Below are 19,479 nucleotides of genomic sequence, written 5' to 3'. Positions count from 1 at the left end.
AATCGTTGATCCCATCACTCACTGTCTTCCTTTCCGTCATCTGCACGGCAGTGGGTACAGAAGAATCGATAATAACACATCAACGATCAGTGATCACGGTGTGACCAATCTGTATGCGAAGCCCGGACGTCCGGCTCGGAAACTCGGCTACACTTTATAGACGTACAGACAGACTAGACTGTGTACGTGCGTTTTTTATTTCCTCCTCTTTTTTCCCTTCGTCTATGCAGTAACGAGTTTTATACATAATGTATGCGACGCACACGACGGATTATTTTTCGTGGGATTCGGTGGAAACGCGTAACGAAGGGACGATTTATTCACGTGTTCGAACGCAGTATGCGACAAGGTGCGCCCGGCTTTTTCAATATCCACGCATGAAAACCCCACGATACAGTACATTTTACGCAACGCAACGCCACGCCACGTCAAGTCACGTCACGCAGGTGCGTCACTATTACGATTAGTCAGAAAATTTACAATTAATTGACGAAATAGGTTTCGCTGCACCCACAATTCGAATCTGTACCGTATTGTAATTCGATTTTCTTTGTTTTTCCAAAACAAAAAAACGGATAAGCTCTCGAAAAATCATTTTCTCAGTATCAAGTATAACGTTAGAATTGGAAAATTACAAATTCGATCAAGTAAAATTGTAAACCCTGTTACAAATTTACACGGAATAGTATACAATGTGTACGATATAACCGAACATTCTTCAGGCGTTATTCTTAATTTATTTGCGTACTAGCAGCCAGTCGCGACTTCACTCGCGTAATATAAAAATTCTTTTCGAAGAAAAAAACATCGCTTACAGTTAAGAATATTTTAATGAAGACGGATAATATCTGACCTAACCTAGAACTGAACCGAATCGAGTCGAACCAAACCAAACCGAACCGAACCGAACCGAACCTAACCTCTATCTATAAAAGTTTAGTCGGCGTTCGCATAAGTGAATAATCCTGTTCCGACTTGGCTTACAAATACATCGTTACTTCTCCGAAACTATCAATCTGGTAGTGACTTTGTAGCTATTCACAGGAAAAAAAAGAATCAAAATCGAAAATACGTTCATTTGTTGAAACGACTCGCGCGCCAACTATTGTAAAATGGTTGTACCAATTCAGAAAACTTCGCAGGCGTGCGCACAACTCCCCAAAGTTTCATCACGATCGGCGATCGGAAGAATGGTATAGAAATATGCATACGGTACAAACAGACATAATATATAACGATATATATATATATAAATAAAAAAAATTGCTATAAATATATATATATATATATATATATATATATATATAATATAATACACATCGCGCACAATATCCAATTTTGTACCTCAGTTGATTAATTAATTAATTCGTTAAATGATTGACCCTATTTTTATAATTCAATTATAGAAATAATACCGAAAGCTAGGCGGTATGCCTAGTACACAGGTATACAGCGGTATACAGGATACCGTATTACACTCCTTGATATACAGATATATATAATATATGGTTATAAATTATGCATTTCGCCACCGCAGAGACGCCATATCCTTTCCTCATCCTGCATCGTCAGACATAGACGTCATATATAATTGCAGTATAATTGCTACCGCGAAGAACTTCGTCGTGAAAAAGTATATCCAAACACGGCAAGTGCATCATTGTGAAGTTAGTAACGTTATCGTAACGATTCGTGCTGAGGAAGAATCGTGACTTTGCAATTTTTCAAGTGTTTGAAATTCAGCCAACCGTAATAGAATAATAGTTCCTTCAAAATCATTGTTAAAATAAGAAAATACACATTTTTCTTTCTCTACCTTTCGTTACGACAACGTTACTAACTTGTCAAGGTGTGAAATAGAAAATAGAAAATATTTTTCATTCGTAGAAAAAATTTTCATGCGAAGAATTGCGGAGAAGTAACAAACGGAGTCAATGCGAGTCTTCGACCTCGAATTATACGTACGCAGGTACCTGTAGTCGTTGTAAACGCCTATAGTATAATAAACATACCGGTTCCTTGTAGGTATGTATATATAATATAATAGATAGGCGGAACAGGGGTGAACGCAAGATAAAGATCGATGTAGCAAAAAGAAATAAAAATAAAAATAGACAAATAGGAATTTAGCCTTGAACTCCATATTAGTCTCAACTCTTGTACAGTACAAAACAACGCCATCTATAATTATATACCTATCTATATCATTGACTATATATATATATTAATCTTACACAGTGACCGAAAAATATTACTTTACAGTTCTCGGTACAAGACGAAAATTAGTTATTTAATTGCGACCGACCATATCCATTTTACTAAATTAATTTTCTAGTAGCTAGGTATAAGAAAAAAAAATTGAATATTTCCGGGTAACGAACCGCGATAAATGGAAAAATGATATCGGATGGTCGGTGGAAGCTGAAAACTCAGCAATACGCGGCTATTGTAATATATTATCGTACGCAATTTCCACACGCGCATAAAACCGCAATCGAAGAACCGTAGAGAAAATCTTGACTTTTTGCCCCCTCTGCAGCTTTTATACTGTTAACCTCATACTGCCGGTTGCGTCACCTCACTCACACGTTTTGTACCTAATATGTGTAATACGTATGTATATATGTATATACAGTGTGTGAGGATGTAACGCGTTACTCTTTGATGCGTTATATGGACTTTTGTACAACCGCAGACAGTTTCGTTTCTGTCTGGCTTTGCATTCCCATTTTCTGTAAATACTGCAATCTTATATATATATATATATATATATATATACGTCCTAGCTAGTCGGAAGATTATCATTGCGACGTTAAAAAAGAATTTTTGTAAATAAAAAGCTTTTTTCAAATCGCAAGGAAGTAGAAATCCAAAATTCAGAATATCCTAACGATATGGAACAAGTTTTTTAAAATTTTCTGATGATAACGATTATACGATATATATGTGTGTGTGTGTGCATGTGTGCGTAGATATAACGTTGCACGGAACGTCGATGACAAAAATCGTCAATGTCAGATCGATAAGAACGCGAGGCCGACAGATAAGTGGTTCAAAACGCCTATTGAAGGTGTAATATATAACAACAATTGTTTGAAGTTGTAGCTGGCAGTCTCAAAGACATCATTCAATATCCGTGCCGCAAAGTTTATCCTTTATTAGTTGTCGAACTAACCGGTATATCTAATTTTAGAAAGTAAAAAAGTGTCTTCTCTGGCAGCGGAAACTTTGTTATAATGGGAACAAATTTTTCTCGGTCGTTAAATAACGTATACAGAGACAACGACAATCTCTTCTATTCTAATGTAAAATTTGAAAATGTAGAACGTCAAAATATGAAAAATTCGTGAGGTTGAATGAAATGATGTATTTTTAGGTCAACTATTTCGCAACTTCCGAGTTGTCGGAAATTCAGTTACCGTTAATATATGTACGACCGGAATAATTCGTATGTACTTTGCAAATTAAAAGTTTCTCTTCTTCAAGTTTCACTGGCCAAGTTTTGACCCTTCGGTCATTTCGACTTGACTGTAAACTTCGCCTCTCTCCATTAATTCACAAGCTCTGTGAACTGGATTTTTCACGTCTTTGCAGATTCGACATTAAGACCCTTCCGTTGTACGGCCATCTAATTTTTCACCCTCAGGCCTCAGCCCGGCTTCCTCGGAAGCCGGAGCAGTACGGCAAAGTCCGAACGAGCGATCAAGCGGGCGTGGAGGGCTCGAGACGAGCCCACGCCCAAATTGGGGGTGGCGAAAAGATCGCATGCTGTCTGCATGCGGGGTGCATCTGGCGCCGCGTGTTCCTGACCAAGGTCAGGGTGTTGCGTGCAGAGGATGACGAAGAGTTCGTCGCCTTGGGGGGGTCGCTGATACTGGTGAACTTGCATTAAACGAAGGACCTTATATCGAATTAGAAGAAGAAGAAGAAGATGAAGAAGAAGAAGAAGATGAAGAAGTCGTCAACAAGGCCAACTGCATCACTGGACACACATTGGTCTAATATAACTCTGATAATGATTTCTCGAACCTGCGGCCTGTATCTCTCTCAGAGATAAGAGCGAGCAGATATAAACTCCGTATCAAATTTAAGCCGTACACGAATTATTCTATCCGCTACACCTGCTGTACTGCCATGATTCCGTTATAGTAGGTACCTGTTTGCGAGTATACCTTCACCGTGATTGATGAGAAAAGACAGCGTGGAAAGAAGTTGGTTGACAAATTGAAAGAAACAATGCGACGTTACGTTACGTTAAACACTATACTGTTTGCAGAGAAATAAGGTCAACAAAATGTTTTCTGAAGGTAGGTACATAGCTAAAAGGCACTCCAGATTTTTCCAGACTAATTTCTAATGTATGAAGAACATTTTTATCCGGATAAATGATCGGTACTTAATGACGGTAGGTTTTGAGGTTTTACTTTTCCGCACTTTTGTGGTAGATAAGAACTGATCTTTTTTCCCAGCCTACTTTAAGAGAAAAATAACTGCGAGGTTGAAGTTAGTAAAGTTATTGTAACGAAATAGTGGGGAAAAAAATCACTATATTCTTTTAATTTTACAATGACTTTGAAGGAACTAAACTTTCGAAATATGAGTGTACTGTATTGTTTTATTACGGTTTACTGAATTTCAGACACTTCCAAAATCGCGAAATAACGAGTTTTCCTCACGATGAATAGTTACGATAAAGTTAGTAACTTCAATATGGCGAATAACTATGATTCTTGTACTTGATTCATGTAGATCTAGCAGTTTGCTATCGGACAAATTCGATGCTCGAGAAAAATCGAAAGGCTTTGAGATAAAGGTGTTCAAATTATCTACCCTCGAGAAATAAAAAACATATAAACTTGACTAAGAACCGTATTAACCTTGGCAGGAATAGCAAGTGCTGCGTACAAATTGCTCATCGATCAAATATTTTCAAAGTTCTTTCAAATCAACTCTTTTCGGATATTCTTTTTCAAATTTTCCATATTTCGACAAAAACAACCTACGACTCAACGGAAACGCGAAATTTTACCGGTAACGAAACATGCATCTCGTTAAAAAGTGACTTTCGGTGACTTGAAGCAAACTATCGTCGCAATCGACATCTTTTCTAGCTAAATTTTTTTTTTTCTTCTTGTTTTTATTTTTCTCACCTTATCAATCAATAACCACATGTTTTGACAGTAGTATCAACAGACATTAGAAGATATCGAAAAATACGTTTATTCGTCCAGCTGGCTAATCGAGACCGATTCGGTGGCATCGTTTCATCACATACGCTCATAATTTCGTATCTATTTGGATTCTTCTTCATTTTTTTACGAACGAACGACCTGTGCACCTGTGCAACACGGGTTGAAAAAACGATAGCAAAGAGAAAAAATAAAGATCGTTAAATAGACTATATTCCTGTGTACAAATGACGCTACGAGACGTTGAATTTGTGAAAAGAATGCGGTGAGTGGTGTGCTTTTGCCCCTCCCTGCATGCGCTGGATGAGAGGCTAGCGGCGGCGGCCGCGGCCCAAACTCGTCGACGAGCCCCTGACACACACACGTCACGTTTTCGCTCTCCGTCGCACGCAGGGAGGACGGTTACTATTTCCACTCTCTTTCTCTCTCTCTCCGTTTCGCTCGCTCTTTCTCGCTTGCTCCGGGGGATCGATCCTCGGCGTTCAACAAACTCAGGACGCCGGTTCCGCGTTGATGGGAAAAAAAAAACATGGAAAAAAAAAGAAGAATAGAAGAGAAAAATAACGAGGGTGATCCATCGACGAAGGTCAAGAATGAATAGCGAAGACCGGCTGTATCCTCGAGTGTCGAGATGACCCGGAGTGTGTCTAAAATCGGGCGGATTATCGTGACCGAGAATATAATCAAGACTCACTTCTTCCCGACGCATCAGCTCGACCTGGAGCCGTTTGTGGTACTCGTCGCACTCGTCCTTGTATTTCTCCATCTCCTCCTTGGTCTGGCGCATTTTCTTCTTTAGCACGTCAAGTAGGCTACCCTGCTGTACTTGGGTCGTCATTTTTTCACCCGGTCTACGACTCGCTACTGTCACTAACTATTATAACACCGTTACAATATCGGGCTCGATTTCTAGTTTCTCTGGAGTACGAGGGTTTCGAACGCGCAAGGTGGTTCCCGTTGTCTCGAACTGTCGCACGACCACTGGCTACGATGCTTACGGCAAGATGGCCGTCGCCGTGACAAACGCGCATGCGCCATCCGCGATCGAGAAGTAGTTCCTCCACCCAGCGAAGAAACGACACACGCGACCACGACGATCACCCTGCGCGTTGATGTCTGCCTCTTTACCGACGGATCGACCTGTTAGTCGCGTGATCGAATTGAAACACATATTTCGTCGACGATAAGACGACGGAATATTACGATTGAAATATTGGCGGTAAAACCGGATGCGTACATTTTCCATGCATTAAATGCCCGTTGCCGTTTATTCCTACGCGGCCCGTCGCGCCGATCGGCCTGACCGGAAACTCCCGGAAATACCGCGCCCGGCACTTCACGCTCGGCCATTCGACCGTACAGGTATAAGAAATTTCTGTGCATTCGACCGGCCGATCAGTTATTGTCTATGCCTACCTACCCACGTACCTACCAATATACCTACACAACCACATACTGCTGCCGAAATGTGACAATATTGGATGAATTACCGCCGCGGATCGAGTAAACGTTAATTGATGTGAATCCGCGTTACGTAACGGTAGCTACGATTCATCGTTCGCCAATTTACTCCATACGTTTACGCGACGGAGGCAGGTGGGCACGACGCGTAACCTATGACCGTGAGATTAGGCACAGTTACGGCAACTCTGCCGAACACGCCTATCTGGGGATTGTCAATTTCATGCTCTAGTGTATAACAAGGGTCTGTATGCAGTAGACGATCATTCCTCAGATTAACAAGTGATCCCGTTCACTTGATACAACCGAAAAATAACAGGGACAAATCACGAGTCCCCTAACTTCGACGTCTTGCACTCAACCTTTGTAATCTATTTACCATGTTATGGACAAACTGACAAGATGAGAAACCTAGTACTCAAGTCTGGTGTCAATTGTCAATCAATTGTACTCGTTATGCAACACGTAATTTTAAAACTCTGTTTAGCTCTATTGTCTTAAAAAAATTTAACCGATTTTATGACCTAAATCGATTATATACGTGTGAATTATTTTATTGCATTGTTACTAGTATTGATTACGATAAGAGACGAAAAATAGTTGCGAGGGATTGATTGAATCTAATAGAGGACAATTAATTTTCAACTGAATCAATTACACATCTGCTTTCGACCCACAAAGAGATGATCAGTAAATCAGCCTTAACGTAGCTGTACAAACACTTTTTAGAAGCGATAAATTTTTTTTACTATCGTCATCTGTCGTTCGTCTAGAAACAATAAAAAAAAAATTATACTCCAGATAACATGGATTATCATATCGTGAATAATTTGTAAACGTATGTTACATGTTTTCAAACATATAGACAGTTTGAAGAAAAAATCTTTCTTTCCTGTTTCGAAGGAAATCAGAGGTCTGCTTTTTATCTTTGCGGTTTATCTTCCTATACATATACAGGATGGCCCTAGTTGAACTTCATTTCAATCCGTAGTTTTCCGATTAATCCCAAGTTTTTTTTACAATTTTTGCCAATCGTCTATGCCGCATAACGTAATTTGGTGAAATTTATGTCTATATAAATATGTATATCAACATACGGTCCGTTAATCAGTCCCGGTATACTAACTGGGAGTCGACACTGAACACTGTACTCTGTATATAGTTCTATTTGTAAACGACACATTCAACATATATTGAAGGCATCCAAAACGAAGCCGCAATCAATGCATTTGCAATATGCAAATCGGCAAGTTCCGCTCTATTTACGAAGGCGATGAAAGAATCAAGATATGATTTTCATTTATGTGTATACGCATCAATAAAAATCCAAGAATTAATAAATGAAAAGAGAAGTATCAAAACTGAAAAAAGGAAAATATACTAATTACTTGGAAAGTCTATTATTAATGTATACTTAAATAACGAAATAACTTAAACCCAACAACGAAAGGATTATCATTATTTTCGATCGGCGATGAGTAAAAGCTACCCAACCAGCCAGCAACCTCCTTGTTTGAACATAAGAGATTATTACCCAAGATGGTCATGTGCTGAATCCTGCAACTATATACATAATTCTTTCGTTGCAATATTTATTTCTCATATATTTTGTCGTATGTGATACATGTATATTTCCGTTAAACTTGCATCAAATCCTGAAAAATACGTAAACACCGCAGCACACGGATAACATCGACGAGAAGTAGGCGAAGAAAGAACGCGCAACGATGACAAAAGCGAAGGGCTTTTGAGGTCGGGATTTACTAGATTGCGCAATCGCCGGAACTAAGAGTGGGGACGAAATGGAGGGGGAAATTACGACGTGTTTAGGTGTCACGGTAACGTGGAGAGCGTGAGAGCCGTTGATGACAGTTGGCGAGATGACAGCGAGAGTGTCGGGCGATATGAATGATAAGGGACGCGTGAATTTGACCGCGAGCGAGATAGACTGACCGTTGCGTAACGTGTATTGTCGTTGAGCGCGGTTTGAGAAAGTAAATAAATAATAATCAACAGAGTATAAAGAGGACCGTTCAATTAAACGATTTCGTTAATTGTCAGTTATTGCTCCTATTTGCTGCGAGATAGAGAGAGAGATAGATATATAGATAAATAGATAGATACAGACGATTCGATTTTCAGTAGTTAATAGAAGATGCCTGTTAACTGCGAGAAATTTGGATCGTCTAGACAGCAGGAAAGCTCGGTGGCATTTAGACGGTATGCAGTGGCATGATGAACGATTAGGTATACTTGCTGAATATAGTTATGACGCATCTTTCCACGAGTATATAGGTATGCATGTACAATATGTACATACGTATGCATACCGAACGGAAAATAAGCCGTGAACCGAGTTCAAACAAGTCCGTTATGTTCGTGCGTGATTTCGAAGTTTTCGAACGCATATGTCTCCTTAGCATTTCGTACACCGAGTACAACGACCGCCGTTTCAAGGTCGCAAGTTTAAAGGTTACGCCGATTACGAGCTTTCACGGTGATAGCCATAGCCTTACTCAACGTTGCAAGTGTAATTACATGCTTGCAATATACTCGCTGATTCTTCGATTGAGTTTGGAATGTACGAATAAATTTAGAAAACAAAAGAACGAATAACGATACGGAAAGTCGTTCGAAGTGTTGGAACACGGTTGATCGTGAGCGAAATGCAAAAAAAATTGTAAAATTGAGGTAAAAAAATTTATCCGTGGGCGCGTATAATTTCAAATGGCAACAGCGGTTCTGAAATTACAAACGGGTCAGCGAGAGATTCGGTCTATTTTGTGTCGCGATGCGAATAAGGCCTCGTCTCTAATTTGGCGCATTCGGTGGCCCGAATTCCCTCCTCGCGGCTGATAGTGATCCCGTGGGTGTTCCTCGAGGCGACTTTGAGAAAAGGATAGCGCGTTAATTCGCGTGTACGCCGATTACGCAACCCCCGCGGGTATCGCTTTCGGCGCAAGTCGCTTATTTTTAGAACACACCGACGGTCCAGCTTTCGAAGTACATACTTCGTACGGATAGAGGGTAAAGAGAGCGAGAGAGGACGTGTGGGGCGGCCTTTCGACGAAGAATCATCGCATCCCCGAGTCTCCCGCGTAAAGGTGTATACTAACCCTTTTCAGCTGGTTCCCCATTATATTCTGCAGCTCGTTTTTAATCAAGCTGAACTTCATCATAGTGTCGCTCGAGAATATCGAGCATCCGAATGCGAGTCCGGGATAATCGGCGCACCTCTTGCGTCGCCTGGCCTCCTTCTCGGCCTGAACCTCGGTCCGCTCGCTAGGGCAACGCATCTTGGCAAGTTCGACGAGCTCCGGATCCTCCTCGATATTCGACGTCTCGTCGTCAGAATTTCCGTCGCCCCGAGCCCTCGCGACCGCGTGCTCAGGCTCGGGGCTCCTGTTCGCCTCGATTCGAAAGCTCCTCGGCGATTCGCCTCGGCGGTGCTTCGACCTCTCGGAGACATTTCGCGGGCCGAGGTGTCGATTGGAGTTCGCACTCGGCTCCGTCGGATCGGCAATCGTCGCCTTCGCCTCGTTCCGGCCACACCGCGCGGGCCTTTGAACGGGGCGTTCGGAATGTTGTTCCGGCTCGTCAGCTGGTTTGATCAGCTGTTCGTCGCGAGCTCGCAACTCGGCGTCGAGCTGCCGTCTCTCCGTCGCAGTTTCGTTTTTCCCGGGGTTTTCATCGGCGGAGGGGGGAGCCTCGTCGGTCGGGAAGAAATCGGGAATCGCGACGCCCGTGGGACCACACTGCGCGGGTCCCCCGCGGCTCGAGGCGTCAAGACGTCGCCGCGTCGCGTGTCGCGGGTGGTGCTGGTGCCCGCGACGCCGCGTCGTCGACGACGCTGTACCCTGGTGCATCCTCGTCTCCTCGCTCGCAGGGCTCGATCATAGACTACGCACTTCCACCGCACAACCCACACTCCGCCATGTTGGCTGTCACTCTAGGAATCCGCACGTAAGCAGCGGATGCAGTCTGGCATGCTGGCCGCTTCTTCGCTCCTTGCTCTCTCCTCACTCCTCGGCTACGTGACGTTTCGGCCTTGCTTGACAACTCACTAACAGCGCTACCTACCAACGCTACGCGGCGACTCCGCGCACTAACCGTGTACCAGACGCCCCTCCGCCACCCTGACAGTCGAGAACGCGAAGCCAGCGACGCCCTGCGAGGATCGAGTCAGACGCTGCGAACCCCCGACCGTCGGCAACACGGCAAACGCCGCTGTTACTAGCGTTGCCAACTGCAGGCGGTTTCTATGCGCTTACAAATTTTCACCACCTCGTCATGACACGGATTCGACCGCGGTGTTATATTACGGTAAATAGCTATGAGCTTTTTTCATCGTCGGTAGAAATTTACTTTTCCTTTTTGCTTTCTTCGAATTAGCGAAACGCCATGATACCGACGCGATCGTTGTACATATTCGTACCTGTACGTATTTCTATCACTCGTTGATCTATATTTAGAGAGTTCTTGCTAACGTCAGATGTTTTTAGTTTTTTACAGCTTTGAGGATTGTGGTATATTTTTCGAGGCCATATGGAACGATTTTACTTTTCGATACCTAGCTGCTTACCGACCAGCTCAATATTGCAGGTCCAATTTTTGCGGCCGGCTAAAGAACGGAGCGGAATTAATTATTCTTAATATTGGCGCAAGCGTTTTTTCTCTCTTTGGTAATTTCAAATGCGACCTGGAGCTAAATCACCAGCTTTAGAAACTTTTTGAAGCAGTGTAAACAAGGGCCGTAAATACACCAGAGTTCAGTGCCTAAATATCCCGGAACATGAGAACGTCTAGATGTAGGCAATCCGTGTCAAGATTACGTTGACTCGGTTGCTTATGCGTAGGTACTATAGCAAATCAACAAAAAAATAGAAATGTCAGGTACTTCAACCGCGAATGGATGCACTTTTTAAATTTCTGCACAGGGTTTGAGTTTTCATATCATTCTAGATGTGCGTATAACTCCATTTATGCCAAACCCTTCGAGGCTACGCAACTGGTGTTGCAAGCATTGAGAAATTAACGCATGAACGCCTACAGATAGGCAACGAAAGTAACAAGATAGTTACGTAAATGCAACACACAAATTGCACGTAAAAAGCATATTAATTACTGATTTCAGAGCGGCTCTAAAAGTTGAAATTACCTATCTGTCAGACTAGAAACTTTAGCTACTTACAGGTTGTGTTTGATATAACTATTATTCGCGTGTTTTCATCCCTAACGAGTGACTTGTAACCAATTTTACTCACGTTTTGAAGAGCCTTGTCCTTCTCTTCCAGCTTGGCGTTGACCTGCATAAGCGCTTCCTGGGTCTGGTCAAGTTCATTCTCGATGGTCTGGATCTTCTTCTGCAGGGAACGAGCCTCCTCTTCCGCCTGTTTTCGTAAAGATCGAATTTACCTTGTGTTATTGAATATGTCACATCATTTTCTATAGTAGCAATAAATCAGTGGAGAGAAAAATTGGGAAGCAAAATTTAGATTTTCCATTTGCTCAACAGATAGTTCGAAAACAATTTCGTCTTGAAAGTGACAAAATCCATTGCCACCATCACAATTATAGCTGTAAGAAAATAAAAAAATTGAACATGGTTGTGAAAAATTTAAGCTTGCATAAGATCATTACTGCAGTCAGTGGATGTAATCGTTGGGCAAACCGATACAATTCAGTGTCGTTTTCGTACGAAGGATGAAAATAAAACGCACGTGCTTGAGACGGCTGTCGAATTTGAAAAATTTGTGTCACCCACCTTTTCGGCGCGCGCGTTCGCATCGCGAGCCTGCTGTTCGCAGAGCAACGCGCGATCCATCGCGTTGTCCTTCTCCAGCTTCATTCCCTGCATCTTCTTCTTGATCGCGTCCATGGTAGCGACTTTTTTAATTTACCTTTGCACGAGGAAAACTCTGTAACAAACAAGTAATAAATAAATAAATACAGTGATTCACGCGTGTAGACGTAGATAAGTTTCAATTTCATTCGTTACATATGTTACAAATGTTCATTAAACTAACGAACTGGAAAAAAGTTTGATAACGAAACAAGAAAATTCAAAAAATATGTCTACCAAGGTTTTTCTCAAACTAATTTAGATTCGATTGATACTTTGCTTGAAATGAATTGAATATCAAACAAGATATGTCGTTGATACGAATTAATTTTTCACCGAAGCAATGAACGATTTGGCGAGATCAAATAAAATTTATCTGGAGTCACACAATATTCATTTTCACCAGCCGCAAAAAAATTTTATTGAATTCGGACAATTTTGTTGAACTCTTAGTCGCAAAAGACGAATGATTTTTTTCGCAGAGCGGAGACCTGTTTTTCCCCAGAAGCCGTACTCGCCACGAAATATATTACAATACGAAACTCGCATAATAATACTTGGCATCAGACACTGTTTTTAAACGTATATTGAACTTGAATATATAAGTCTCGTAATTGTTAAGACTCGACAGAAATTTTTTTTCTGTTTTTCTTTCAGTGTTATGATTATTTTTCACAATGTTATGTCACAACTCATCAACACGAATCGAAATATTAGTGTTGGAATTCAAACCGCATGGTAAATTCCATTCTCAACGTTTTCGCCTTTTTTAGCGATGTTAATATGTATTATAATTCCAACATACATACTATACGGATTATATCTTGTCTATAATGTGAATCAATTCGCTAAAAGCGTCTACACCGCGCGTTGACTCACAAAAACAACCGAGCACGTATATGAATATTTTGCCAGACTAAAGAAACAACGTTACAATAAGGCTATTTTTTTCTCTTTATTTCTTTCATTTCCTTTTGCCATTGAGCCTATCATAATCGACGAGGACAAGTGTCTGTGTCGCCCTTAGATCTGCTACGGCTACACTGAAAAAATTCAACATTACTCGCTCTACATCTTCCGCATGTACCAGCGGTAAAATATGTATGCCTAATACATGTTGGCCGCTCATTATATGAATAACACACTGTTAATTCAGTGCGAACAAAAGATAGAAGAAGAGGAACAATTTAGAAGAAGTAGAAAAATTCGGGATTTGTGCCAAAAGAATGGATTGCAAGCGAGCGGAAATATCGCCTGCCCCGAAAGCTTTCGACGGCAGAACCGTGCATCGAAGTATAATTAGTGAATGACGAGGTTTCCTATTTATAGAGGGAGGTCTTGGCTGTGAACTGCCCGGGCAGCCTAGCACACCACCATAATATCACATCCAAAACTTTCAAGCTCTTAGGGACTCGACGTGTAGTGTATATTACATCTAGTCTTCCATACGGCGGATAAAGCTCATAAGTTTGAATGAACTGTCTCACTATTGGCCACGGTCAAAGAGCTTTGAGGTGAACGAAAGAGACGAACGGAATTGTTGTTCTTTTATATGCTGACATTTCACTGCAGAAATTAATATGAGATGTGGTCATTTACTCGATTTTTGTTTTTTGGTTTTATAATAACAAGCATAAAAGTTTTTCTTCTCATTCGCGTGTTCTGAGAAACTTAATCTGTTCTTCGATTCGTTCAAACAGCGAGAGATTAGCAATATCTCCGAATTTTCCGAACTGTCCATCCATATTTAATAAAGTGAAATCTAATCAATAGCGATCAAGACACTGTTTTTAAATTTGTTTCATATGAAATCAAATTTACCATAAATCAAATTAAAAATGACCTAGAGCATACAATCGTTCCTTGAAAGGTTTTGGAATTTTCAGAATTGGCGATCTGCAGTGATATGTCGCACACAAGTTCAGGTCAAGGCAACGATTTTGCAAACGTTCCCTCTTATGTAATACACAAGTATAACGATACTCTGTGTGATATTATTGAGATCAACTTTTACAGGCAATCTGTGTAGGCAAAAAAAGATATTGGAAACCATGTCGGATCACATTTCGCACATTCTTAACATGAGAATATCACTGTCGGAAATTTGAAACTATTTATTTTTTAACCGACAATTGCTTATATATTTCCGCCATTAATCGCCTCAGGAGAGTCAGACTTGTCACAGATTTTTACCTTTGTTTAATCATCTCGAAGATAATGTATACTTGCAGTAATCTGCTATAACGACGATACTTATTGTAAATAGAATCTTTTGGCCGAACACAATAACGATCTCGAAAAGACGTCTTCGTCTTCAAATTGATGCGCAAACTTTCCAGTACTGTATCAATTTGTCATGACTGTTTATGAATGGTTTCTTTCGTCAGATTGAAATGAGAATACAATATTATTTTGAACAAGAATTCTAACAAGCGGTGCAATACAATGGTCTTCGGTTGATGGAATACCTTTGAACCAATCCCAGACTCATCGTTCCATATAAGGTATCGCGTCTCGAAGGATCGTTTGTTATTTTATTGAAGTGCATTTTATTCTTCAGCTGTCCATATTTTTTGCAAGCTTAAATGAGTTCCAAACCGCGACGTGATGCAGTCAAGATGCTTCATAACGCTTTCCATCGACTTTGAACAGGGAGAAACGCAATTTACCGATCAAAAAATCAATCGTTTCCAAATACGTAAGTACATGCGACTACAAGATCAAAAAAAATAGGTTCAAAATTATGATGAAAAACAGTAAAGATTTCCACACGAAAGGCGAGTGAAGTTCTAGATAGTTTTAGAAAAAGAAACGATAATTTTCATGATATTTTCATAACTTCAAGGACTTCCCGGACTGTTGGATCCCACACCTTGGTATTCCCGAAGAGATCGTGCATGTACGTCTCGATAGCTAAAAAGTCAATTGACAATGCCATGCAAGGACAAAGACCGCGAAAATCGAAAGACAATGCCAGCATTAAGGTGGATCCGAAAACATTCGCTCTTTCAATCGTTCATTGATGCACTCATCGACGAAGTCTGCGAGCAACGTTTCAACGTGACTTTCGCTTTCGCGTATTAGTAAAAAGCCGTTAAACGACATGAGATGAAACAAGAGCAAATAAGAAATGGTGAAGAAAGTAAAGAAGAAAAAAAAAAACATTTCCAATGTCACGGCATTCCGAAGGAGCATATTCGAAAGCGAATAGAGCCAAGGAGAGTCAAGGAACGGAGCTGTTAAGGCCCAAGATGACCCCCACCCCTCTCCCTCACCTCCCTTTCACGCCTTCCCTCTTTCCCCACCCCCGAATGGGACCGGAGCTGCATTCCTACGTTGGCACAACGATGACGTTGAGCGTTGTCTCTATCAGGTAACCCTGTCAGTCTGAAACTCTCGATTACACATCTGCAGTAACGGCAATACGCCGCTTACGCGTGCAGATTTCTCGGGCTATGTGGAGGAATATTTTTCTTACGTACTTATAAGACCTACGACAGTCATCGGACCAAACGACTCACTCACTCACTCACTCACTCTCTCTTTCTCTCTCTCTCTCTTTCTCTCTTTCCTACTCTATTTCTCTTTCTCTGAAATACACGCTCAGAACTTGAGGCTGCGGTAGCGTGACTAATACACGAACTCGAAGAAGAACTGTCTAACATATATGATATATATACCTGTACAAACTATACATGTGCACACATCATTTATACAATCGGTAAAAGAATGCGATGGGACCAAAACGTAAGACGTCACTCAGCGTCCCAGTATCGAGGTAACACATTCCGCGCATTCTCTTTCGGTGTAATTACCGAAAGGAATATACCCCGAATTCTGAGCCAACCTCGAGATAAGATTGCATTGCCGCTGCTGCAGACACGCAATAAGCGATCTGACTACTTTATACTTAGGTTCGCACAAAATTCTCACTAATAGTTCATGGGTTCATAACGCTGATCGCCAGTCCGCGAAATGCAAAAAATGATATTTGAACAAAATTCTTTTGAAACTTGTATAATTTCTAAGAATCTATAATAATCCACATGAACGCCGATTTTTCGAATAATCCAAAAAATGGCGGGAATAATTGAACGACTTTAATAGAAAGGAAAACAATTGTTTTACTCTTTTTATTTGCGACAAAGTAATTCTGGGTAACTCCGTACAGCCCCCCTGCTTTGGCTGTACGTGTGTACGAATAGGTAAGTCTATATCTGTACATATATTTGAAACACCATGGGCAAATCTTGAACGGTTGAAATCGCTCGCAGTGTGAAACGAGATGAGAGGGTTTATTTTTACGCACAAGGGCGACGGCGGGGCTGCAGAGGGAGGTAGAAGCGTTGGCCGTCGCGGACCTTTTCGGGTTACGCAGACCGAGCACCGTCGACGTACCGACGACGGTGTCCTGTTACGTTTCGTTCCGATACGATACATAGCGAATTGCCGGACTTGCGTCACTCCCGATCTTCGTTTTCATCTCATCCTGTTTAAGTATGTCTCGCTTAAATGTAAGATTCCATAAAAACTATTCGCGTTAAAACGACGGATGTCACGGGACCGTTCTAACAACCGACGAAGCTATTGTAGACGATTTTTAATTCTGGTAGGTGACTTCATCCCGTTTGTCCTGCGCAATCCTTGACTTTATATACCTATGTATGTATGTATGTATGTAACGTACGGTATACAGGTGTTCGACTGTGATAAGCACCTGTGTATTCCAACGAACAGTTAAACATTTTATAGGTATGCATCGCATATGTACGATGAATACGTTCACCTTGATGATAATTTACAATCTTTCAAAGTTTCGCAAAAATTGACAGCGATTCAACGGTTCTTTCTTTCAATGTTTTATTTTTTTATTTTGTACTTTTTTTTTTTTGATAATCACTGCTAATAACATGTCATTACCATATATGTCAGTTTAGAAATACACGCGATAATTTATAGAACCGTTTATAATTCCCTTCGTCAAAACACATTTTATCTGGATCATCGGTCGCGAAAGTGCTGAATTGGCAAAACTCGCGGTCTTGTCTTTCATTCTCTATCTTGGCCGGCTAATATTAATCGTCTATATTCCGTTCTGTCGCATACCGTAAATTAATTATAAGACACAGAAGTAACAATAAATGCAGAAAATTGTACACTTTGATGTTAAGGACGAAGCCGTCGCATCCGGTATCACCGGGTAGATTATTTTCGAGTCGATAAACCAACATTCACACAAGACGACGATTGAAATAAACACGCTTCGCTAATTCTCAGATTCTGGAAGAATTGTCAAATACAATCGAAACACTGTTGAAACATCGAACGCGGAAAATAGCAGAGTTCAAATTTGACGCGGTACTTTGGAATAATTCAAACTAAATTTGACGCGCGTGACCGGAGCCGTCGAGATTCCTCCAAATATCTGCGTTATATGCGACGATATCTTCACTTATCTCGCGAAGCGGTACAACGAGCGAATCGTCGTTTTTATATTTTGCGAAAAAACAACTTTGATACTTACATAGATTCGTCGGCTGACGAGTGTTAGAGTTGCGAGTCAAGTAACGACTGCCGCACCGCAAACTCTCCGTGTACTCCCTTCTTCGGGGCGCTCCTGGCGGACGGTTTGAAAAACACATCGCGCCACCCCCTACTATAGGCAACTTCGAAGTCGCGTTGCTCTCCGACACACACATACGCAGATGGACGCAACACGCTCGTGTAGGAACCGCCGCGAAAGACGGTCCGCTTCGCAGTTGAGGCGCCTGAGAAAGCGTAAAATATTCGCAAAAAAATTCGGGGTTGAAATACGACGAGTCGCCAGTGATCGCGGAGTCTATAAGTCGCTTTTTACTTCGAAAAACAGCTGATTGTGTCAGAGGTTGAATGGAGATAGGTTGTGTATAATAATGCTTTCTGCACTATCCTTTCTTCGGTTCATTACACTGTAAAAAATTTGCGGTGTAAACAAGCTCGGAGTTGTTGTTTAGGAATATCGGTGTCACAAACAACACCAATAAAGTGTATGAAAAACTCCGGCGATGTTGTTGTAATTAAAAATGGTGTTATCTTAACTAAATCAACACCATCTGCAGTGTTTAACTCATACTAACACCTTTTGGTGCAATTTGAATGACTAAGGTGTTGATTCAGCCTATTCAGAAGTTAGTAGACAAGCTCGGTGTTATTGGCTGGGAATTTCGGTGTCACAAATAACACCAATAAAGTTTATGAAATACTCCGGCAATTTTGTTGGAATTAAAAATGATGTCATCTTACGTGAATCAACACCATCTGCAGTTTTTTACTCAAACAGACACCTTTCGGTGCAATTTGAATGATCAAGGTGTTGATTTACCCTCTTCAGAAGTTAGTATATCTTCAAAATAAAAATTCCCATAGTCACAATGAGCCTCGTCTGTGGTACGAGGTATACTCACTGTCTAGATGTCGGAAATCTTCGTACATAACTTGAGAATTATATTCAATGATTATATCTCACCGTGCGCGAGATTACTCGGGAAAAAAATAGTCCGCCCTAACACGATAAAATTAAATAAAAACAAACAAATTACAATTCGAATTTGATCCAATAAGATTATATCAGATTATACGCATGTATGTATAAATTAGTATATATTATATGGGCAACATTTATTCGTTAATTCAAGAATTTAGCACTATATGGTGTCGAAAATGACGAGTTGCGTGTGCTTAACAAGCTGACCGTGAGCCAGCCCTCGATCTTCCCGTTATCACACTGCAGGTTCCGAGTTGACGGAAAAAAAAATATTAATATCCAATTCGAATTTCGAACTACAAATTCAGATTCGTGATTGATGTATCGAAAGTCCTTGGATACCATATTACATGAAGATAATATGATTTTCTTTTATTTTGAACCACTATAATGGATCCACCATTATAAATTTGGGAATTCTGACCTTGGATTTGTTATCGGTGACCCAAAAAACCTCCGACTAC

The 19,479-nt window shown here is 41.0% G+C and overlaps 1 protein-coding gene and 1 long non-coding RNA gene across 18 annotated transcripts in view; one reads left to right on the top strand and one right to left on the bottom strand.

Moving 5' to 3' along the window:
- Positions 1–18,173, bottom strand: part of LOC124184933 (tropomyosin Per a 7.0102) — a 40,674-nt gene extending 22,501 nt beyond the window's left edge. For 10 of the 17 annotated variants that reach the window (XM_046575162.1, XM_046575165.1, XM_046575167.1 and 7 more), the window contains exon 1: positions 9,767–10,667. In XM_046575162.1, the coding sequence (XP_046431118.1) occupies positions 9,767–10,516 (750 nt within the window). In that variant the 5' untranslated portion in view covers positions 10,517–10,667. Of the gene's footprint in view, positions 1–5,883; positions 6,188–9,766; positions 10,668–11,914; positions 12,041–12,414; positions 12,569–18,016 lie in introns of those variants that run through there. The other 7 variants (XM_046575171.1, XM_046575175.1, XM_046575172.1 and 4 more) reach the window with 4 other exon arrangements.
- On the top strand, positions 10,864–12,552 carry LOC124184998. Its single transcript, XR_006871309.1, has 2 exons — positions 10,864–10,973; positions 11,163–12,552. It is a non-coding gene; the product is annotated as an uncharacterized LOC124184998 (long non-coding RNA).
- Positions 18,174–19,479: the final 1,306 nt, after the last annotated feature.

This window comes from Neodiprion fabricii, chromosome 6, assembly GCF_021155785.1.
Source record: "Neodiprion fabricii isolate iyNeoFabr1 chromosome 6, iyNeoFabr1.1, whole genome shotgun sequence".
Taxonomy (NCBI): Eukaryota; Metazoa; Arthropoda; class Insecta; order Hymenoptera; family Diprionidae; genus Neodiprion; species Neodiprion fabricii.
This window is presented reverse-complemented; position numbering and strand designations above follow the sequence as displayed.